Here is a 24773-nt window from a genome sequence, read left to right as displayed (position 1 = left end):
CCCTGGGACATCCTACGCGCCCCCGTGCTTAAACAGAATTTTCGGTATCCAATCCTGCCGTCCGCGCTATAAGTGTAGAGGCTACAGCCTTAATGTCACTAGGGCGAATAGTAATCACAATCACGCAATACAATATGCATGAGTCACACAGTCCAGTCATGCATCAATCCTGCACATGCCGTGTGCTCGTGTGGGACAACTCCGCCTATCAGGGAGTCCCATGAACAACCTGCCTAATGTCATATGCAATGATCAACCACATCTCATATCAAGCATGCAGATGATGTGTATGGACATGTATCATGATACTGTGTTGTCACATGCTCATAATCGGCATCGACAATCGGCCTCGATAATCGGCCTATATGCAAGGCTGATCCATAGATGAACCGCCGATCTAAACCATAATATAAAGATCTGCCCTCGGCCGTGGATATACCAAATCCGATAGCACAGATCCATCCGTCTATGGTGAGGATGAACTATGCAACATTGATGGGGCCCAATGATTTGGGTTAACCCACTAAGAGAATGATGAGAATGGGCTTAACAAGGCTTGAGGGAAGGTCACGATATGGACATTTAACCATCACTGCCCATCAATGTAGATATTTAACCAACATTGCTCTCGAGGGATGGCCCACATAGAGCCAATCATATAGTGGGCCCATGGCTCCCCATACGGGCTTAATACACGTCGCAATGGGCCTCACATAAATGTCCAATATAAATCACATTGGGCCTTACCAAATGGGCCTCATATACATCAGTTTGGTCTTATCATACGGGCCTTAAATACATCAGAACATGCCTCAATATACAACAGGTGGGCCTCATCGCATGGGCCTCAAACACATCAAGTGGACCTTATTGCGTGGGCCACACAAACATCTCACTGGGCCGTACATATGGGCCATACAAACATCAGATTGGGCTTCTTATATGGGCCACAAAATGCATCACAATAGTCCTTGCATACATCACTTTGGGCCTTAGCAATTAGGCCACATAAACACCTCATCAAGGTGAGCCCCGCACGTCCCAGATGGGCCCCACCATAATGGACAACTTGGATAAACATATACATCATGTGGGGGCCACGTGGATGGGCGTCATAAATATAAAATACCTCATAAGGTGGGCCTCACGTTGGCAGCCAAAACAGGTGGACGGCGTCGCTGCAAGGTTCATCAAGGCGGGTCCCACCATCAGGACGGTGAGATCACATCGCATACATCATGGGTGGCCACACCCGTCTAGCAAATAGGGTGGACGGCGTGGCTGCAATCACATACACCAAGTGCGGCCACACGCCACACGTACAAATGGACGGTGTGGATAAAACATATAGATTAAGGTGGGTCCCACCTGCCCACACGTGTCACACGTGTGGGTGGGTCCACAATACAAAACAGATGGACGGCATGTATGAAATACATACACCATGGAGGGCCCCACCCATCCACCGTCCAGACGGGTGGCATGGATTACAGAATACATAAATCTAGGTGGGTCCCACCTACCCACAATGTCACACGTGTGGGGTGGGCTCACTCCATCCACAGATGGATGGCATGAATAAAACATATACAGCAAGGAGGGTATCCACGCCCCTCACCAGGGACTGTGTGGCTAAAATATATGATATATATAAATCAAGGTGGGTACTACCTGCCACACGTGTCACACGTGGGGTGGGCCCACTCCATCAATAGATGGACGGCGTAAATACACAACATACATCATGGTAGCCCACAGCACATCGTCCAGACGGACGGTGTGAATAAAATACATCACGGTGGTCCCTCAGCACCGTTCAGATTTCTCTGGACGGTGGGACGTCTGGCATGGCACGTGGATCAAGGTGGGTCCCACCCACACGTGTGGGGTGGGCCACTTGCTGGAGGACAGGGTGGATACACCACATGCATCAACGGTGGGCTCCCACAGAGCTTGGTGACGTTGCAACAGCAGCGGTCCAGCTGCTAGCCGTCCACCTAATGGACAGCCCAGGTCTACCACATGTATAAGGTGGGTCCACACACGTGGGACCCGCCAGCAGCTTGGAACAAGGCTGATACTTGTGGTTTCCTTTCATCCAAGTCAGTCCAGCAGTGGACAGCAAGGTGGACTCCACCAACAGGATGCACAGGAAAAAAAATTTGGGCAGTCTACATTTGTTTACATTGGGTGGGCCACACACACATATATACGCCATCATCACCATCAAAAGAGGGAGAGAGAGAAGGAGAGAAAGGAAAAACGTGTGATGGAGGAACCCCGCCACTATGGGTCCCTCATACATACATCTTACACCATACATCAATATTTATTATAAAAATAAAAAAATAAAAAAAAATGGGCAGCAATATATCAAAATATATATATATATGAGGTGGCGACACCATCCCCACCATGCGAGTCAAGGGTCTAAATGACCCTAAAGGCATGGATTTAAAAAGACAACATCATGATGAGGTCTATAGAAAATGGACCCATCATGGATCATACATGCATCAAGGATGGGCCATTGATCACTTCCAATGGTCCAAGTAGAATCTCTACCATTGATTGGTGGGTCCTACATGGTCCCATGCAATGAAAGCTAAAGAATAAATGAAAAGATGGAAGGATCCAATCCTAACAAGCACCCACCTTCAAAACTTCTTCTCCTTCTTCAACACAAGGGTTATCTAGCTCCAAGAGAAAGAATCAATGTTTGAGATGAGATTCTAGGGGTTAGATGGTGGGGTGTGAAGCTCTCAACATAGATGAAAATGGAGGGAGGCCATGGACGTTGGGAGCTCTTGTTGTTGGAATGGGAAGAAAGAGAGGGAGAGAGAGAGATAAGGAGCGAGAGAATAGGCCATTATGGCTAGTAATAGGCTAGCTATGATGGATTGTAAGAGTTTGGTAAGGATGGGTTGTAAGAGCTTGTAATAATGGGTTTAAAAAAATGAGAGCATTCATAGGATAGGCTAGGTAGGGGGTAGGATAGGTTGTAGAATAGGATGATGTCATCCTAGGGATGACATATCCTCATTATGATTCTGGGGAAACGTGTACACCATGGCTCGCAATATGCAGTCCACTGCCATAGTCGTGCACGAGTCATATCTTGGGATCTAAACGTCGGATTGACGCACGAGACGCAGCATCGGAATCGTGGCGACAACATGGTCGTAATGGCATAGGTCTTGGGTCAAACCGATTCGGGTGTACAGGGTGTGACTCAGGGTCACGCGCAAATGAAATCTACAGGTCGCGGGTCGCCGGAATTCGACCGGGAGGACCGCGGAACCTTGAGGAATAAAATGGATACTCAGACTCAGGTCTGACAGCTCTCCCCTCCTAATAAAAAATTTCATCCTCAAAATTTGCCATCTCGCAGGACAAAACAATGGAAGAAGCATCAACGCGCAGATAATATATATATCGAACAATCATCGCGATACAAAGCACAATACAATACAATCAATTAAACAAATGGGGATAGCGCTCTCTAATCTCGGCCTCGCGCTCCCACAACGCCTCCTCAACTAAGTGGTGACTCCACTAAACCTTTACCAAAGGAATGACCTTGGTCCGGAGAACTTGCTCCTTCCGATCAAGGATACGAATCGGTTGCTCAATGTAGGAGGCATCCTCACGGACCTCAAGAGGCTTTCAATCAATCGCGGAAATAGTATCTGACCCACACTTCCGCAGCATAGAAACATGGAAAATGTCATGGATGCCAGAAAACTCAAGAGTTAAGGCGAGCCTATAGGCCATGGCGCCAATGCGTCCAGTGATCTCGAAAGGTCTAATAAACTTTGGGGCAAGTTTGCCCTTCGTGCCAAATCGAACCACGACCTTCATGGGCGAGACCTAGAGATACACTGTCCCCAACTGCAAACTCAAAGGGACGACGCCGACGATCAGCAAAACTCTTTTGTCGGCTCTGAGCTGTGCGCATCCTTTGCCTAATGATATCTATAACCTCAGATGTCTGTTGCACAAGCTCGGGGCCTAGGAGACGGTGCTCTCCAACCTCGGCCCAACAACTGGGGGATCTACACGGCCTGTCATACAAAGCCTCGAAGGGAGCCATACCAATAGTCGCCTGATAGCTGTTATTATATGCAAACTCAGCCAGGCGCAAATGTTCATCCCAGCTACCCGAGAAGTCGATCGCGTAATCTCTGAGCATATCCTCAAGGATCTGGTTGACCCTTTCGGTCTGCCCATCGGTCTGTGGATGATACGCGGTGCTGAACCGTAAGGCAACCCCCATCGCCCTCTGAAAGCTCCCCCAAAACTGAGATGTGAATTTCGAGTCTCGGTCGGAAACGATCAAGATTGGAACACCGTGCAGTCTCACGATCTCATCAACAAACAACTTGACAAGCCGGTCCATATGTCAAGTCGTACGAATCGAAAGAAAATATGCCGACTTCGTCAGACGATCCACGACAACCCAGATGGTGTCATGACCGCGCCGAGTCCTCGGCAAGCTCATGATAAAATCAGTGGATACGTGCTCCCACTTCCACATCGGGACGCTCAACGGCTGCAATGGACCAGGGGGTCTCTAATGATCGGCCTTGACACGCTAGCATGTCACACTCGGCCACAAAACTGGCTATCTAGCGCTTCGTCCCTACCCAAAAATACTAACGCCTCATCACGATACATCTTCATCGAGCCAGGGTGGATAGAAAACTGCGATCGATGTGCCTCGGTCATAAGATCTTTGCGCAACTCTGGAACATCCGGGACATAATCGGCCTCTAAAATGAAGTCCACCATCAGAACCAATCTGTCAATCTATCTGGCTCTCAGATACTGCCTCTGCCCAATAACTCTGAAACGACTCGTCTGCCTGCTGAGCCTTGATCACCCTTGCAACAAGAGGGTTAAATCGACAGACTCGATAACTGCACAACAGAAAACTGCAAGCCAAACTCGAAATCGAAGACTACTACTCCCTCAAGCATCTTCCACTCCTGAATCATGTGCGCCACCAGGCCTCGTGGCTGATGACTAAGGGCATCCGCCGCCACGTTCACCTTGCCTAGGTGGTTCTAAAGATCGAAATTATAGTCCTTCAGGAGCTCCATCCAACGTCTCTGCCTCATGTTCAGCTCAGACTGAGATAATAGATACATCAAGCTCTTGTGGTCGGAGAAGAGCTCGACCCTGACCCCATAAAGATAATGCCTCCTCACCTTCAGTGTGAAGACAACTGCTATTAGCTCCAAATCATGCGTGGGGTAGTTCAGCTCGTGGACCTTGAGCTGGTGAGATGTAAAAGCTACCGGCTTCACGTGCTGCTTCAAGACAACACTCAAACCAACTCGCGAAGCATCGGTAAATACAACAAAGTCATCACTCCTAGAGGGAAGAGTAAGGACAAGAGCGGACGTGAGGCGATCCTTCAACTCCATAAATGCTCGCTCACAAGCGTCACTCCACACAAACTCTGCACCCTTCTGGGTCAACTTGATCAGCGGTGCTGGAATACGAAAAAATTCCTCAATAAATCATCGATAATATCCCACCAAGCCAAGAAAACTGCGGATCTCGGACGCATTCGTGGGCTGGCCCCACTGACGCACTGCATCAACCTTCGAGGGGTCCACAACGACACCCTCCCTCGTCACCACGTGACCGAGGAACTTTACCTCCTCCTACCAAAACTCACACTTCTCCAGCTTCACATACAGCTGGTGGGCACAGAGGGTCTGCAAGGCAATCTCCAAATGCTGCTCATGGTCCTCGCGGGTCCTCGAATAAATCAGATTTGGCATATCTACTGGCAACTGCTCAATGCCCACTGCGACGGGCTCCTCTACTGCACATGACATCAAACAAGATAACGACTCTCCTCTGGGCTCGACAACGAACTGGAATTGCGGCAAGCCGGGTATACAGAACGTGACTGTCCTCACGCAGCAGTCCAAGATGGCGTGGTACTCGGCAAGCTAATCCATGCCTAAGATGACGTCGAACTCCGACATCGGCAATACGAACAAATCAGCAGGCAAGAAAGTCTCCTCGATCAAGACGAGGCAAGACAAATAACATCGGTCTGGCACTGTAGTCTTCCCCAAGGGCGTCGATATGGTCAACCTCTCACAGGCAGACTCTGTCGATAAGCCGGTCGAATGGCAGAAATCCTCTGATACGAATGAGTACGAAGCGCCGGAATCAAGCAAGACTCGAGCAATGCATGCAGAGACAGGAAGAATACCCTCAAAAGTTCTTGGTTAAGCCAGTCGAATGGCAGAAATCCGACGTCTAGATCCCAAGATATGACCCGTGCACGATCATGGCAGTGGACTGCATGTTGCAGGCCTTGGTGTACACGTTTCCCCAGAATCATAATGAAGATGATACCCAATTCTATAACCTATCCTACCCCCTACCTATCATACCCCATGAATGCTCTCATTTTTTTAAACTCATTATTACAAGCTCTTACAACCCATCATTACCAAGCTCTTACAATCCATCATAGCTAGCCTATTACTAGCCATAATGGCCTATTCTCTCTCTCCTTATCTCTCTCTCTCCCTCTCTTTCTTCCCATTCCAACAACAAGAGCTCCCAACGTCCATGGCCTCCCTCCATTTCCAGCCATGTTGAGAGCTTCACACCCCACCATCTAACCCCTAGAATCTCATCTCAACCATTGATTCTTTCTCTTGGAGCTAAATAACCCTTGTGTTGAAGAAGGAGAAGAAGTTTTGAAGGTGGGTGCTTGTTAGGATTAGATCCTTCCATCTTTTCATTTATTCTTTAGCTTTCATTGCATGGGACCATGTAGGACCCACCAATCAATGGTGGAGATCCTACTTGGACCGTTGGAAGTGGTCGATGGCCCATCCTTGATGCATGTATGATCCATGATGGGTCCATTCTCCATGGACCCCATCATGATGTTTTCTTTTTAAATCCATGCCTTTAGGGTCATCTAGACCCCTGACTTGCATGGTGGGGATGGTCTCCCCACCTCAGATTTTATATATATATTACTGCCCATTTTTTTTATAAATATTGATGCATGGTGTAAGATGTATGTCTGAGAGACCCATAGTGGTGGGGTCCCTCCATCACACGTTTCTCCTCTCTCCTTCTCTCTCTCCCTCTTTTGATGGTGATGATGGCGTATATATGTGTGTGTGTGGCCCACCCAATGTAAACAAATGTAGACTGCCCAGAATTTTTTTCTGTGCATCTTGTTGGTGGAGTCCACCTTGCTGTCCACTGCTGGACTGGCCTGGATGAAAGGAAACCACGAATATCAGCCTTGTTCCAGCTGTTGGCGGGTCCCACACGTGTGGACCCACCTTATACATGTGGTAGACCTAGGCCGTCCATCAGGGGGACGGCCAGCAGCTGGACATTGCTGCTGTTGCAACGTCACCAAGCTTTGTGGAAGCCCACTGTTGATGCATGTGGTGTATCCGCTCTGTCCTCCAGCAAGTGGCCCACCACACACATGTGGGTGGGACCCACCTTGATCCACGTGCCATGCCAGACGTCCCACCGTCCAGAGAAATCTGAACGATGTTAAGGGACCACCGTGATGTATTTTATTCACACCGTCCGTTTGGACGGTGTGCTGTGGGCGACCATGAACCATGATGTATGTTGTGTATTCACGCCGTCCATCTATTAATGGAGTGGGCCCACCCCACACGTGTGACACGTGTGGCAGGTGGGACCCACCTTGATTTATATATATTATATATTTTATCCACACCGTCCCTAGTGAGGGACGCGGATACCCAACCTATTGTATATGTTTTATTCGTGCCATCCATCTGTGGATGGGGTGGGCCCACCCCACACGTGTGACACGTGTGGGTAGGTGGGACCCACCTAGATTTATGTAGTCTGTAATCCATGCCACCCGCCTGGAGGGTGGATGGGTGGGGCCCTCCATGGTGTATGTATTTCATACACGCCATCCATCTGTTTTGTATTGTGGACCCACCCACACGTGTGACACGTGTGGGCAAGTGGGACCCACCTTAATCTATATGTTTTATCCACACCGTCCATCTATACGTGTGGCATGTGGCCGCACTTTGTGTATGTGATTCCAGCCATGCCGTCCACCCTGTTTGCTGGACGGGTGTGCCCCCCCATGATGTATGCGATGTGATCTCACCGTCCTGACGATGGGACCCGCCTTGATGAACCTTGCAGCCACGCCGTCCACCTGTCTTGGCTGCAACGTGAGGCCCACCTTATGAGGTATTGTATATTCATGTCGCCCATCCACGTGGCCCCCACATGATGTATATGTTGATCCAAGCTGTCCATTGTGATGGGGCCCATCTGGGACGTGCGGGGCCCACCTTGACATGGTGTTTATGTGGCCTGATTGCTGAGGCCCAAAGTGATGTATGCAAGGACTATTGTGATGCATTTTGTGGCCCATATAAAAGGCCCAATCTGATGTTTGTATGGCCCATATGTACGGCCCAATGAGATGTTTGTGTGGCCCACGCAATAAGGTCCACTTGATGTGTTTGAGGCCCATGCGATGAGGCCCACCTATTGTATATTGAGGCCCATTCTGATGTATATAAGGCCCGTATGATAGGACCAAACTGATGTATACGAGGCCCATTTGGTAAGGCCCAATGTGATTTATATTGGACATTTATGTGAGGCCCATTGTGACGTGTATTAGGCCCGTGTGGGGAGCCATGGGCCAACTATATGATTGGCTCTATGTGGGCCATCCCTCGGGAGCAATGTTGGTTAAATGTCCACATCGATGGGCAATGTTGGTTAAATGTCCACATTGTGACCTTCCCTCAGGCCTTGTTAGGCCCATTCTCATCATTCTCTTAGTGGGTTAACCCAAATCATTGGGCCCCATCGATGTTGCATAAACATCCTCACCATAGACGGATGGATCCGTGCTATCGGATTTGGTATATCCACGACCGAGGGCCGATCTTTATATTATGGTTTAGATCGGCGGATCAGCTATGGATCCCGCCTTGCATATACATCGATTATCGATACCGATTATCGATGCCGATTGTCGATGCCGAGTATGAGTATGTGACAGCACAGCATCATGACACATGTCCATACGCATCATCTGCATGCGTGATATGAGATGTGGTTGATCATTACATATGACATTGGACAGGTTGTTCATGGGACTACCTAATAGGCGGAGTTGTCCCACACGAGCACACGGCATGCGCAGGATTGATGCATGACTAGACTATGTGACTCGTGCATCTTGCATTATGTGATTGTGATTACTATTCGCCCTAGCGACATCAGGGTTGTAGCCTCTGCAGTTATAGCGCGGACGGCAGAATTGGATACCGGAAATTCTGTTTAAGCACGGGGGCGTGTTGGATGTCAGATTGACAATACGAACAAATCGGCAGGCAAGAAAGTCTTCTCGATCAAGACGGGGCAAGACAAACAACATCGGTCTGGCACTGTAGTCTTCCCCAGGGGGGTCAATATGGTCAACCTCTCACAGGCGGACTCTTGTTGGTAAGCCGGTAGAATGACAAAAATCCTCTGATACGAACGAGTTTTTGGTTATCATCATTGTATTTCCCTTTATGCGCCTTGTACTCAAAAGTTTTTTATCATAGTGGATTTTGTTATAGTGTTCTTGTGGTTATTGTTCGTGGGTTATGCTATGGTTATGCTTATTGTGAAACAAAATTTATATTGAAAATCCTCCTTATAGGATCCCAGGATTGGAACCTGGTGTATAGGTGTCGGGAGCCGAGAACGGGGCACTACGGAGGTTGTTGGCGCCGGATTCGGCGATCAGGAATTTCGTGAGCCCGGTTTCCGAGTTTGGGGCGTGACAGATAATAAGCAAAACTCAAAGTCCTAGATCATCCAGGGTAGTGGGCCACAATCATGAGATCCAATGGTGGGATCCACATAATGATCGGGTTCACTCCATGGAACCATAGCACAACCCTCTAACTAGGAGGCCCTCCATAGATGTCGTCATTGATCCAGATCGATGGTGAGGCCCTCCTCCTCGAGTATGTGCGTAGGGGGGACGTGCATACGCGCGAGATGTCCCCATCACGGTTCCGATTGCACCAACACAAGGAAGGTTGATCAATTGCTGATGAAAATACATTGGAAGTTGCAAAAGACCCACCCTAGAATTAGATGCATTCCTCTTGAAGGATTGAAAGCCCGGTCGAACTTCTCTGGCCATCAGCTGTGAAGGTGATGATTGAAGTGAATGGGGAAAGACATACTACTGCTTCCATATGAGCTTAACATGGAGGAACAATGTTAGTGGCTACAGTATCTCAAAGATTGTCGCCAGACTATCAAGACTGATTCCACGGGGCAGGTAGTGGTGAGAGTTGCTTGTTTTCACAGGGCTGTGACCATCCGACTGATAGATTTAGAAGAACAGAAGGGAGTTGAGAAATGACATGGAAAGATTGCCACCAGTTTGTCACAAAATGGGATCTGGGTCAAATGCCCGAAACATTATTATTGAACCTATGACCAGTTTAGTTTAAATTGGGCCAGCAACAGGCCAGGCAAGCCTGTCAGGCTTCCCAAGCCAGCCCGTCTAAATTTGTGGCCCAGGCCGAGGACAGAATTTCAGTCTTAGTCAACAAATGGGCCAGGCCTGGGCTGAGGTTTGACAACATTTTGTATCGAGGCAGAGCATTGGCACGGATACAAGTCCTTCCATTTCATTTATTTATTTCTTCTTGCAAGGTCCTTCAATGACCGATATGGGCCAGGCCTGCTTAATGGACAGGCTGCACCCTGATATTTCTGAAATGGGCCAATAAAGGAACAGCCCAATCCAAGCCATTGCCACACTAAGGTTTTTGAAAGAGCTGAAATTTATGGTTGCGTCTAGCATGGCAAGTCAGGTACCAATAGGAGGAGTTAATAAGAATACCCTCTGCATTTCTTAGAGCAGTTGTGAATTCCACTCGAACATATTCACATGGAGGTTCAGATCTAGAGAACCACCCAGTCTGACAGAGTTATGGGTGTTTGCCTACTATTTAATGATTCTGCCAGTTGGTGCAGGTGGTGTTTGTTTCTTAATGAGTCAATCTTTTTTTAAAGGTGATAGTCTTATTAAGCAAGGCCGAAGCAAAGGATTACAAATCAGACCAAGAAACAAGGGGGGGTTGGAGAAGAAAAGGGAACCTTGCCTAAGACTTTAGAGACTGAGGCCAAAACCATTACATACAATTTAGCCTTAAGAACACCTCAGAGACCTCCCTGCATCAGTTCCTAAAACATTGAGAATTCTTTTCTTCCCACAGAAACCAGATGCCGGCCAACAAAGAGTCTCCAATTTTGTCCCATCTCCCCCATGCCTCCCCCACACCAAGCCAAAAGGAGACTATCAATTGAGGCCGGCATCACCCATGCCACTTTGGACAAATCAAAAAAGCTATCCCAAACTCCTTTGGCAAAAGGGCAATGGATGAAGTGATGATCAACTAACCACTCACTTTTCATGCACATCAAACATACATATGGAATCACCATCATCCGATTGCGAAGATTATCAACAATAAGCACCTAGTTCCTACCTACCAACCAAGCCAAAGTTGTCACCTTATGAGGAGCTCTGTAATGCCATAAAAAAGCAGTATGATGCACCTGATTCCCTGATGAAGATCTATAAAATGCATCATACAAAGATCTAATAGAGAACCAACCAAACTTGCCTTTAGTCCGCACCATAGCATCTATCTCACCCAACGAAGGGCTTGCGAGACGGCATGCCACTAGTAGCCTTACAAAATCTTCTAACTCTTCATCCACCAGATTCCTACGGCAAGGAGGGCCCAAATCACATTGGATCCTATATGAGAGAAACATCGTGCCACCGTAATATTCACCTCCTACGAGATTGAGGTTAATTTAGGGAAATTTTCTATAACAACCTTTCGCCTAGCTACACATCCTCTCAAAACCAAATCATTTCCCCATTCGCCCAAAGAAAACCCCATCCCCTCGAAAACCTTCGAACTCAAACCGACCACCAGATTCCTACGGCAAGGTGGGCCCAAATCACATTGGATCCTATATGAGAGAAACATCGTGCCACCATAATAGTCACCTACTACGAGATTGAGGTTAATTTAGGGAAATTTTCTATAACAACCTTTCGCCTAGCTACACATCCTCTCAAAACCAAATCATTTCCCCATTCGCCCAGAGAAAACTCCATCCCCTCGAAAACCTTTGAACTCAAACCGACCACACATCCTCTCAAAACCAAATCATTTCCCCATTTGCCCAAAGAAAACCCCATCCCCTCGAAAACCTTCGAATTCAAACCGACCACACATCCATAAGTGCAATGCCACATATAAAAGATGAATCCCTTGTCCACCAACCCCCTTCCCAAACCCCCATACTTTCTTGTTATTGCCTCTCTCCACATCAAGCCTTCCTCCATGCCAAATTTCGATATCCATTTTCCTAAGACAGCAAAATCCATGACCTCCAACTTCCTAAAACCTACTTCCTGTTCATCAAACACCTTATACACCCCAATCCATTTCATAAGGAGAAACTTGTGCTTTTCTTCTGCTCCCTGCCATAGAAATCCCAACTTAGTTTTTCCAACCAATCTAACACAGACTTCAGCCATTTAAAAAGAGACATGAAACAGACTGAAAGGTTGGACATTGCCGCCTTAATCAATGTCAGCCTCCCATCCAGGGAAATATGCTACTCTTCCATCTTGAGAGCTTCCCTTCAAATCTTTCTATAATTTTATCCTGCAAATGCTTAGCCGGCTTTCCAACAAAGTGGAAGGCCAAGGTAGGAAGAAGAAAAGGATCCCGCATGACAACTGAAAATAACTGCAAACTTTTTCACTTCCTCCCCAATGATTGTAGTATAGATAGTATCGACTGATAATTATCGATATCACATGTGGCCGATGTGAAACCAAGCTTAAGTTCACTTTCTTCCCTATCATGTGATATTTCCCAAAATATTGCAATGTATTGACAATATATCAATACATTGAGATATTTTGAAAATATCACAATGAAACTCCTTTGTATCATCGATACTATCGTCAGCTAATACAACCATATATATATATATATATATATATATATATATATATATATATATATATATATATATATATATATATATCCTATTCAAATTATTATTTTTTTTGGTTACCTTCTGGAGGTGATTTCGACTGCTTCTTTTCGAATGTTTGGATAAAAAAGGAGATTTGGGTGCAAAAATCGACATCAGAGAGTGTGCAATACCAAAAATGAAATAAGTAAGTTTTTTAAAACTTGAATAGTTTTTTCTTATTTAAATCATTTGGAAGCAGTGGAATGAAGTTCATAATCCATGATTTTTACATGTTTTGCATGTTCAATCATGGATTTTGGCCTCTGATTTTTCAATTTGAAAAAAAAAAAAAAAGGAAAGGAAAAATTGGGAAAAATCTGACTTTCAATTTTTGGCCTATGATTTTTGACTTCCGTACATGTCTTGAACAATCTATAAATTATATATGAATTGATTTTGAATATAATTGCAGCACTTCTATTAAGCAGTGTTCGAAATATCGGTATCGTGATATGTATCGCTTCCTTGGGATACAAATACGTATCGGTTATCGTGCGGGATATATCGTTTGTATCGGGTAATTTATCGCACTTTTTGGGAAACAATGGGGAAATGGATGAATTTTTCAATGAAACTTCAAGGATTGTTAAAAAATAACTTAATACACATTTTTAAATCATAACGTCTCAAAACAAAAGTGCACATAATAGTTTTCCTTTGTATAGGGTCCTAAGTTATGTGTTGTCTGACTGAACTAATGCAACTATATTCAAATCGAATGCATAACATTTAGGGTGTATGTGATGATCATTTCATCAAATGCTCTTAAATACTTCGAAATTAGTCTGAATTGACAACTGGTTGAAGGGAAATTTCGAAAAAAATAATAATAATATTTTAATATTTTTATTAATTTTTAGTAAAAGTATATTTATTTTCCTAAATTTTAAATGGACTAAACAAATCAATAGATCAACTCTCATGCATGCTTGATTTCATGTTTGGAGGGCAACATTGCAAGCAATTTGGGAGAAATTGGGGAATTTTCAAAAATTTCCCATTTTTTTCCCAAATTGGACCACCTACACTCAAAATTCGAAATTAGAGTGTATGTGATGATCATTTCTTCAAATACTCTAAAATACTTCGAAATTAGTCTCAATCGACAGCTGGTTGAAGGAAAATTTCGAAGAAAAACATTGAGAACATGAAAAACCAATGAATATCGAAATCAAAGCTCCAACTCCATGATTTTCATGCAAAACATGAAAAACCAATGGATTTATAACCATTTGACACTGATTTAACTTAATTTCAACAACAACAAAAAAAAAAAAAAAAAAAGGAATCGGAAATTAAAAGTGCTCTCCGGATCAAACATGTGGGATATATCAGCACTACCTATGCGTTTTGTATCCCACAAGTGGGATACAAGATATATCGTGGGATATATCGGCCAATATCGTCGATATTTAAAACATTGTTGTTTAGTAGAGCATAGTTTATCCGACTTTGCCTCAGCCGCCTCGAAAAAAAAAAATAGTGCCATCTGCATACTGAAGATGAAAGACTTCGAAATCCGTCTTATCCACCCTGAAACCCTCAATCAGCCCCACCTGGATGTAATAAGGACATATAGGCATGCCTTTCTATGACCGATATGGGTCAGCCCTGCTTATGGACAGGATGCACCTTAATCTGACATTTTGATTATAATGGGCCAACAGCAAAACAGCCCAAACATTGATACACCTAGATTCTGACGGACCCGCAATCAATGGTTGTCCTGCAGAGCAAGTCAAGTACCAAGATCTATGGTTGTCTTGGGGTGGGCTTCATCTTTTAAGGTTGTAGATATTTGTAATTTATTTTCTGTTTTGGGGACGTAATGGCTCTTTTTGCCTAAGGCTTGCCTTTGGTGGTTTTTCTCAATAAAAGTTTGTTACCTTATATATATATAAGAATTAAATTAGGTCAGGTACCAAAAGAAGTGTATAAGAGCTCCCTCTGCATTTCATGGAGCAGCTGTGAAGTCACTCCAACACATTCAAGTGACGGAAGTTAGAGGACCACCCAGTCTGACAGAGTCACAAGTGTTGCCTACTCTTCACAGATTTTCCTGGTTGATTAGGGTAGTGTTCGTTTGTTAATGGATCGGTCAATCGGTCAATCAGTCATTACAGATGGTATCATGAAGGTGATTCACCACAGAAGAGTCATAAAGACATGCATGCGTCAAACTAAGTATATGATCAAACAAGCAGAAGAAGAAGCACATACCCGTGTTGGGAATCCAGGGGTCTTTTGTAGAACATGTTTTGGCATTGTATCAAGCACTTGGACAGTCTCGAGACCTTCTGAACACCTAACATGATTCAGAAACAAACAAACAAAAAACATATCAATTTCTTCTCTTTGTAACTTTAAGCAAGGAGGACAGCAACATGCTAAATTCTTTGCTGGGAATAAAATAGGAAACCAAATACTTTAATTAAGTAACAAGTATTTGGTCTACAAATGTGAAAGGTCAGTCTAATTAGACTAATAAATGCCCTAAGCTAAACGCTGCACAGCTTAGAGAACTCCTGAGTCATGAAGCAACTCCCTTCTCTTACTTTGAAAGTCTCACAATGGTACTACTATTGCTGACCAAAAAGAGAAATGTGCAATAATAGAAGCAGACCCACAAAACATTTTCTTTTCTTTCCTCTTTTCTTTCTTTCTACCTCCTCTTCTTCTTCTTCCTTTTCTTTTCTTTTTTAAATCAAGAGACTCACAAAGGAATTGGCCGGCTACATATGGAAATGGAGAGTAGAACCGGCCAATTTTTTTAATGAGCCCTTATGTCAGTATATCTATGCAATTTGCACAAAATACTTGGCCTTGCTTCCTGTTGTGTTCTCTTACATGAATTTTATCATGCAAATGCGAACATGAGCTTATTCCAAATCTCTTCATTTTTCCTGATATTTTTCTCTTTTTTGAGAACCAAAATTTTTAGTGTCATAATCTTTAGTGTAATGATCCTTCACAAATATAAATTAGGCTATAGTAAATAGCAGTTCAAAGCACCACGAAAGAAAGAATGCCAACTTTAAAGACGACTTACCATATGTAGTCAACGGTACCCAAAAATTGCCTGTTATAGCTGGTAACTAGTGGTTCCCTGCTAGGGTCTTTTGTCCCAGCATAATCCTGTAAAGAAACAGTGCTCCAAACCATAGGCAATGAATGTGAGAAGAGCAGCTCGAGGAGATGTCCCAACCAATCAGATACCATAACGCATCTACTTATGCTGTCATACTAGTAAATTTGTATAAAACTTTCAAGTACAAGCAATACAGTTCTGATTTCTGTGAAATTTGGTGCATTCAGGAGTAACCCACCATGATTCCCATGCTTAGGAATAGAATACACATTTCAAATCTTAAAATTTAAATAAATAAATAATGTTCACAATGCATAAAGGTCTCACACTAAATTAGGAAAAGTGAAACCAGAAAACTCAAATCATACGACTACAAACCTCAACTTGCGCGTAAGTGCTTTTTAACTTTAGATGATGTTCGACTAGAATGCATTCTGCATTTCCTGAGGCAGTCGCTATTTCAATCGGAGTCCATATGTATGGGTCATAAGCTTTTCTCTCCACATCAATCTCCTTGGAATCCAAGGAAATGGAGGGATCATCCCCAAGTCCAATGTTTCCATGTCCTTCCGAGGACATGAGCTTTAGTGATTCATTCTCATCCAGACATGACAATGATTGGATTTGATCAGAGGGTGACACATTAGATACCATCTCTTCCATAGATTCATATGATGTTTCCTTATCAGTGAGTTCTGCATTACTATGTCCACGAGACCCACTGGCACTGCATAACATATTAGAGATCTCGGCGCTCTGATCAACACCAAAGCAATGTGCTTCTGAGCTTATTTCCCTTACTTCAACATAATGACGTTGATCCCCTTGAACTTTGTTTGTGGAAGAACACACCTCTAGAGATTGTATGGCTTCCTCCAAATTGAGTATTTTCTTCTCATAGTTGGCATCAAATGAAGATGCATCTTTTGTCCTGCACCTCACCATTTCTTCGGATGAATACGTGGTCTTCACAATTCCACCCAAACTTTCATCTTCCTTCATTAATTCGCAAACTTTATGAGGTGACAAGTGAACCCCTTTTCGATCAACACAGGTGGATGCATTTAACAGCTCATCTTTGTCAGAATTTTTATACGAAATTGAGGGGTTAGTCTTGTCTTCGATAGTAGCTGATTTGGAAGACAGATTCTCCATGCACTTCGGAAAAGAGACTTCAATACCATCAGGAAAGGAAGTACCTGAGGCCACATCAGATGAAGAACAGTCTGAAGTGTCAGCACCGGAGTCTACCTTATTATGACTTGTCACAATATCACAAACATTCCCTTCACAAGAAGATGATGTCATGCTAAACTCCAGTTTTTCCTTTTCCATGTCATCAAGGACGGAATCTTCTTGAAGTGCTGCCACTGCTGGATTACTCTTCTGTAAGTTTGGTTGATCGACAGAAGGCCCACCTTGAACGCTATAACCATTCACAGTTTTTGGCAATGCATCAATGAACCCAGATTGGGTTGAGCCACACTCATAACTTGACCCATCTAATGTGATCTCTTGCCCTTTCTCTTCTGCCACTGCCTCAGACATTGTGTTGTTCTCCTCGTAGCAATCATCGAAGAAAGGTTTGCTAGCCATATCAAGCACACCATCCACGCTCTGAGGACAAGACAAGTTGTCTATTAAAGATGAACCTTCCGAAGCACTCTGTGACATGTGTTGGTTATACGTGTCTGTAAGATCAACACTCTCTGCACGATTGTCAACTGATGCAGACAGTGCAGTCAAATTATCTGAAGGAGACTGAACCCTACAACAGAAACATATGCTTTTCAGCCTCCACTTTCAAGGGCACAAATACAATGTCCAACTCAGTTTGCCTGCTACATACTTTACCTGTTCAAACCATGCCCAACATTTGAGCCATTTGGCCGTGGTGTGTAAACAGAAGCTGAAAACTGTCCTGATATTTGGTTCTTAGCGAGTCCAGACAAGTTCAACTGGAAAAAAAGCACAGAATATGCTAAGCATCTGCAGATCTCTACTTGTGGAAACAGTTTAGAACCATGAATAGCATTTACCTTCTGTTCAGATATGAAGTTGTAAAGGGGGCTCTGATTCAGAAAAAATAACAGTAAGAAGAAATGTCATTGCCATAAAACAACATTTTCACAATCTCAAATTTTACTGGAATCCAAAACCCACCAGATTCAGTTGAAGTAAATCAAACTGATGCCTACATTACGACAAGTGATAAAGAAAGCCTACCTTTGGGATGCAGTTGAAATCCCCACAAATAATTACTGGAGCATCATTCCAATTCCTAGAAACAGCATGAGCTCGATCAAGGAGGACTCTAACCTGTACGCATGGCTCAGATGGTAGATGGTCAACAGTGTAGAACCTCATTAGACCCAGTACAGTGTTTTATAAGCTAAAGAATCTCTTGAAACAAAGTTCAAGGTATCAGATGTGAAAGCGGATATTTTTAGCACTGGAACAAACTATATGTAAGATATAATCAACCAAATTCTTTTTACTGAATGGAAACTTCCATTATCAACAGCTAGTTACAGAGTACGAAAGCTTTTAAAAACAAAGATTCTCCTAAACATAAGTATTTTAAGTTCTTCGTCTCAACAAAAGGATGAAGATATCTTTGTACTTGACTGTAATGCGTAAATCAATCATGCTCGTGAACATAGCCAGTCTGACCAGTGTTGAAGCCAAACTAGATACCTTGTTCAGCCAAGCCAACTAGTGCAAACCAAGCTTTCAATTTGAACTCTAACTGAAGGCCAAGATAATTATTTTGTATCAATCAGAAGAAAACTCGTTAGCTTGGACAAGTCTATGATGATTTTTTTTTAAGGTGCAAATTTTACTAGGCAAAAGCCGAGAGAGAGAGAGAGAGAGAGAGAGAGAGAGAACAAAGCAAGAAAACAAACCTAAGCTAAGAAAAAAGAATTTAAAAAAAAACAAATAAAAAAAAAAAAACAATGATACAACAACAGTGCCCCCAGGGGAACAACAGAAAACCCAAAGAAAACAGAACAAACAGACCCCCAACTCAAGGAGCCCAATCCCTGAATAACAGAACATTCTATTAAATACACCAATCGCCAAGAGACTCTTGTCACAATAACACCTATTGTTTCTCCCCCCAAATAGCCCAAAGGGTTGCGAGAAGAATGAGCCTCCATTTCTTTCTACTCCACAATCCTCCGTCTGTTGCATGCCACGTGAGCAGAAAATCTCCGATGGCAAATGGCATGACCCAACTGACGTTAGCTAGGGAAAACACCTTGGACCAAATGACAGTCGAGAAAAGACAGTGGAGAAATAGGTGGTCGACGGTCTCTTCATCTCTTTGGCACAAGATGCACATATTCAGGAGAATCATTCCCCTCCTAAGGTTGCCAACGGTGAGAACACGACCCCTTCCTGCCAGCCATGCAAACGCCATGATCTTGGGAGGTGCTCCATACGTCCACATGAACGTGGAAGGACTTGGAGGACCTGGGCTCGCCAGCTTGGAGAGAAACTCAAAGGAGCAGAATATGATGATGAATCACAAAAAGAAATTCATTAAAAGAAGAGCAATATCCAGGAGGGCCAAATCCTCTGCACATTTGCATTCAAAGAACAGCAGACAGGTAAATCTGCTGCCTACCATACCAGGGATTAGCTGTTGGCAAGTTTTAACATCAAATTTTGGACAGAGCATTATCCACCGGATGTCCGGATTCAAATTGCATGCTAGCAGTGATAGAGATCAAAATGCCCATGTTCTGGCAAGCTACAATGGATGTCCACAAAATCAGTTTTGATGCATATCACACTGACATGGATATGCATCCAATCCACCTGGCAGCTGGCAATATGGGTTCCGGATAAGCATCACATCCACCAGCATTCTTCGTGTTCTTCCACGCAGTGAACAGCATGTAACGTAGCGCTCACCCCTCTGAAGTGTGAGGCGTAGACTACATAGCTTGTAGCGTAAGCTACACGTTACTTCTAGGTGTTTAGTCAAGGTTGCACTTGTTTACACCAATTTCATGATATTTTGCACCAAATTAGACTTGATTACTAATGAAATTTAACAAAATATCATGATATTTGGTGCAACCAAATGCAACCTAAAATAATAGGGAAGGGTAATGATTAAGCATAAAGGTAAAGAAAGAGCAACGAAAACTGATTTAATAATGTTACTTATATTACTTCTACTAAAAGTACAGAAAAAATTAACTAACCTTTATTGAAGAAAAAAAAAAAATTTAATGTAATAAAGCATTGAAAATACTAATTGATTTTAATGTTGTAGTGAAAAATAACTTGAAATGTGACCTATAGCGTAGTCTATGTAGCATATAGTGTATGCAAATTATCATGTAGCATAGGCTACATGTGACTTAAGCTATTTTCATGAGCTATGCAACATTAAGGCTAAGCTACGCTGCATAGCATAGCTATTTAAAACACTACTTCCACCTTCCCAAAATGCACGGTGTAGAAAACATGCAGGAATTATTTCTTGGCTGCAATCCATTTGAACAAAAAACCAACTATACAGCTGGAACTTTCCTGGACATCCAGATGCAGCCTAAGCCAATTGACAAAACAATATTTTAGTGTTAAATAGCAACCTGTACTGATGAGGTTACTTGGTCAATCTCATAAATGACAAGTATAAAACTCCAGAGTCCAGACAACATGCTTTGATAGCATGTTCAATAATGATTAATCAAGTTACTACCGAGCTGACCAAACAATATCAAAACATTGATGAAATTACTAATCAATAATAGAAAGGGAATTAAAAAATGCACAATAAAAGCTCTTATGACAACCTCATAACAGAAAATACCTGACCAATCTTAATATCTCCTCTGTTTGGATTGTAAAGTACATGAATGTTACACACAACAACTTGATTTGCTCCTCTTGAATGATGAGAACTGCAGCAAAGATATGTTCTTTTCCTTTTCAGAGGAACAGAATAAAAGGATTCCTAAGTAATGTATTGTCATGTATCAAACAAAGACAAAAACGCAGAAGAAAAGATCATTCCAAGCCCAAGAACTATAATTGTAAGTCTGAAGAATTATTAGCTATATAAGAGAGGACATTTTTGTCATGCAGACAGAAACAATCATGTTTCATGTTATTTCCAATTTGACAGCTCAAAGTTTCCTAAATCCGTCTTGTTGCATGGTTCAACTTTTGAAAACAGAGACTTTTGAAATTTAAAATGAATTAAAATGACAAGATAGAAAAGAAATTTGACAGAGTTCAGAGGCCACCTTGCAGGTGAAGCTGCAGAAGCATTTTCAGCAGGGCTTTGACTCCTTGACTGGCCAAGAAAAAGAATGCCGCTATATTTATATGGCATAAACAATATCATCCAATGAATAGGAACCAAGTGAAGCGGATACAAGTAAACGAATCCAAACTCCAATCATTTGGAGTCGGGATCTGGTGGCATCTCAAATCACAGAACTAGACATCAAATATACCTCCAAAACACAAATCTGGGCAACATTATTTCGAAGTCCAAGTTTGTCATATTCAATCTCCTCTTCATGCAGCAACCTGAATCTGTTAAAATGGATGCCAATGACATGGCAATTAGGCATCATAAATAAACTTAATTCAGATAAAGGTACAAGTTCAAAGAGAATTGCATGCACAACAGCATATCCAATATGATAAATAAGGCAAGTTTTATCAGTGAGACAATTTATTAAAGAAGACAGCAAAAGCAACAGAACAAGGGGATGATAAGATATCATTCATTCAGTGTTTGCGGTATTGGTATCGACGCGTGTATTGCACCTTCGCGATATGGAAAAATATTGGTATCACAAGAGAAATATCGCATGTATCGGAGATGTATCGTTGTCTGCAAGAGACATTGGGAAAATGGAGTTCTTCAATGAAACTGTAGGAGGTGTTAAAAACTTAAAAGAGACATGATTATACACTTAGAACTCAAAACATTACAAAAACAAGTATGCATAATAAGTTTCCATTGTATATGGCTCCTAAAATATGCACACTGCCTGACAGAAGTGATACACCTAGTATCCAAAATTAGTTTCTATAATTCATAAATCATACAATACAGGTATAAAACACAAACAATACATCCAAAAAAAAAAAAAGAATAAGAAATACTACAACAAATTTTTTTTTAAAATGATATTTTAATTATTTTAGCTTATTTTTAATTAAAAATAATTTGTTCTCGAAAAAATCAAGAAACAGACTCCAATACATAGATCGTCCTACAAGTAGTGCCCATTGATCTTTTTTTCTTTTTTTCGTTTTTTTCAGACCCTCCTTACAATTTAAATGGGTAAAAACGAAAAGATTTTCATATTTTCTCCAAAGTTTTCCATTTTCTGCAAATTCAAAAATCGGAGCTTCAAATTCATGATGTTGCATACAAAATATGAATAATCATGATTTAGTAGATACGAGCAAAAGAGTTATGCAAAAACAAACAAAACTATAAAAATCTTATGGAATGGGTTCCGGCCCATCTCCGCACTTCAATCGCAATTTCTCCACCCAAACCCTGATTTCTCTCCAAACAACTCAAAAAGTGGTCTAAATCCTACCACAAAAGATCCCACAAAAATTTGAGGAGAAAATGAAGTTCTGGGAGATTTTTTTCTATTGTCCAGTTTTTCGGAAGAGCAGTTTGCTGCCTCAATATCATCGATAGGTTTCACATGTATCAATGAGATCAGAGAATAAGCAGCACGATATTTTGCGATATATCAGACAATACACTGCGATATTTTTGTCAATAGGGGGGAGTTTTACAATTCCCCCTACATCTAGTACCAGGCTCATGCATTATTGATAGTATCAGTCAATACTGCAAAAACTGCGTCCAGGCTTCTGAATCAGATCAACATGAAGTTAAAACGATCCCCCGCGTCCTCTTGAAGGCGTCCCTTTCCACACCTATGAAAGCTGTTTGGAATAAAAGACCCAAGCGATCACTCATCTTTGCTTTTTTGAAGACCTCGCCAGAAGATTATCCCTTGTTTCCTTTCCTTCCAAATTGACCACAAAACAGCCAGTAGGGAACCCAGAACAAGACATGCTCTCTTTTGCCTTGATGGCCCCAAATCTGAGAGATAAGGAGATCTATTATACATTATGGATTCGACCCTAGCCAAGCCTAAGAGCTTGCAAAACCTCCCCCAAAATTACATTGTGAACAAGCAATGCTCAAACAAGTGGTCAACAGATTATGCATATCTTAGGCACAAGATGCACCCATTGGTAATATTTTGATTCTCTACTCCTCGGATAATCGCCCCGTAGCATTCTATCCTTGTGGGGGTTGACGAAGAACACAATGCTAATTGAACTTGGGTGATATAAGGAAAAATACAATACTAGCAAAACTTCATTGGGCAACAGTAACACATGGACAAGTGCACTTCACACACAAAAAGAAGACTTGACCACCCATGATTCCAAACCCATTCACTGCCATTCTTTCCTGCTTTATTGGCATGAGAGAAGATGATGAAGAAGTAGATTTGCCTCCTGTTCTCTTTCAAATTGTAAAAAAGCATGATGTAAGAATTCCATCTTTCATTAACCTTCAAGTAGGGATCCATGCTAACCCCCAGGCTTACCAATTAGAAAGGAAAAACCTTAAGTTGCAGATTTGCCACCTCCAAATATCTCTAGACATAAAAGCTCTTTGATAGGAAATTTCAGAGGCCGCACTAACAACAAAATGTGATTAGTAAGCACAGACGCAAGGTTTGTGTCCTACACAAATTGACAAAAGCTGAAAGTTACATGCAAAGAACAAAACAAGGTACTAACACAAGTATGACAACTCATAAATATTTGCAAAATTAATTCAAAGTCATTTACCATATAAAACTATGATCTTCATCATCATCATAGCCTTGTCCTAGCTATTTGGGATCTGCTACTAGATATAAGTATGATAACCCATAAATATCTACAAAGCTCCTCACATATACTTTTTGTAATAAGGCAACAGAATAGTTGAGAAGTAATTATGTACCTTGTTGTTCTCCAAAAAATTGCACATCCATCGATCGGTGGGCCAGTACGCATCTGCGAAATCAGAACAAATTGAGCTTTTATCTTATCTGGAAAAGTATTCTTTAATTGCAATTAATATTTCACAGGTTGGATGAATTTATGGATAGTGATTGAATAAGTTAATGTTGGAGTCTGCTCCCAAATGAAAGCAATAAATTGACCCGGTAATAATTGCATTCAAACAAAATCGTTGCCTCAGCCACACCTAAGCAATGGCAGAGACTTCACCATTAATTTACAGTGAGAATCCAAAAATTGAAATACAAAGGGCAAATATCTGTTATGAAAGGAAAACCAATTGAAAATTAAATGATGCAATCAACATGGTAAAACAATAGGTAGTATAGTCACATCACATGTGAAGCAATTCTAGATCAAATGAAGTTTACCCAAAGGCAACATGAAATAAAAGCATGAATAAGAATTCCAAGGTAGTTTTCCAATAACTTCAACCATATGC

General features: G+C 42.4%; 1 protein-coding gene across 4 annotated transcripts in view; it reads right to left on the bottom strand.

Annotated features, from left to right (window-relative positions):
- Nucleotides 1–24773, bottom strand: part of LOC131223268 (carbon catabolite repressor protein 4 homolog 6) — a 44896-nt gene that overhangs the window by 5112 nt on the left and 15011 nt on the right. For all 4 annotated transcript variants that reach the window (XM_058218615.1, XM_058218614.1, XM_058218616.1 and 1 more), the window contains 10 exons: nucleotides 24273–24325; nucleotides 21724–21805; nucleotides 21511–21560; nucleotides 21075–21165; nucleotides 18470–18562; nucleotides 18283–18315; nucleotides 18098–18201; nucleotides 16622–18011; nucleotides 16205–16290; nucleotides 15376–15460 (listed from right to left, as the gene is read on the bottom strand). In XM_058218615.1, coding sequence (XP_058074598.1) covers nucleotides 15376–15460; nucleotides 16205–16290; nucleotides 16622–18011; nucleotides 18098–18201; nucleotides 18283–18315; nucleotides 18470–18562; nucleotides 21075–21165; nucleotides 21511–21560; nucleotides 21724–21805; nucleotides 24273–24325 — 2067 coding nt within the window. The remainder of the gene's footprint in view (nucleotides 1–15375; nucleotides 15461–16204; nucleotides 16291–16621; nucleotides 18012–18097; nucleotides 18202–18282; nucleotides 18316–18469; nucleotides 18563–21074; nucleotides 21166–21510; nucleotides 21561–21723; nucleotides 21806–24272; nucleotides 24326–24773) is intronic.

The sequence above is a fragment of the Magnolia sinica genome, chromosome 13, assembly GCF_029962835.1.
Source record: "Magnolia sinica isolate HGM2019 chromosome 13, MsV1, whole genome shotgun sequence".
Classification (NCBI taxonomy): domain Eukaryota; kingdom Viridiplantae; phylum Streptophyta; class Magnoliopsida; order Magnoliales; family Magnoliaceae; genus Magnolia; species Magnolia sinica.
Note: the sequence above shows the minus strand (reverse complement) of the source record. Positions and strands in the feature narration are given on the sequence as shown.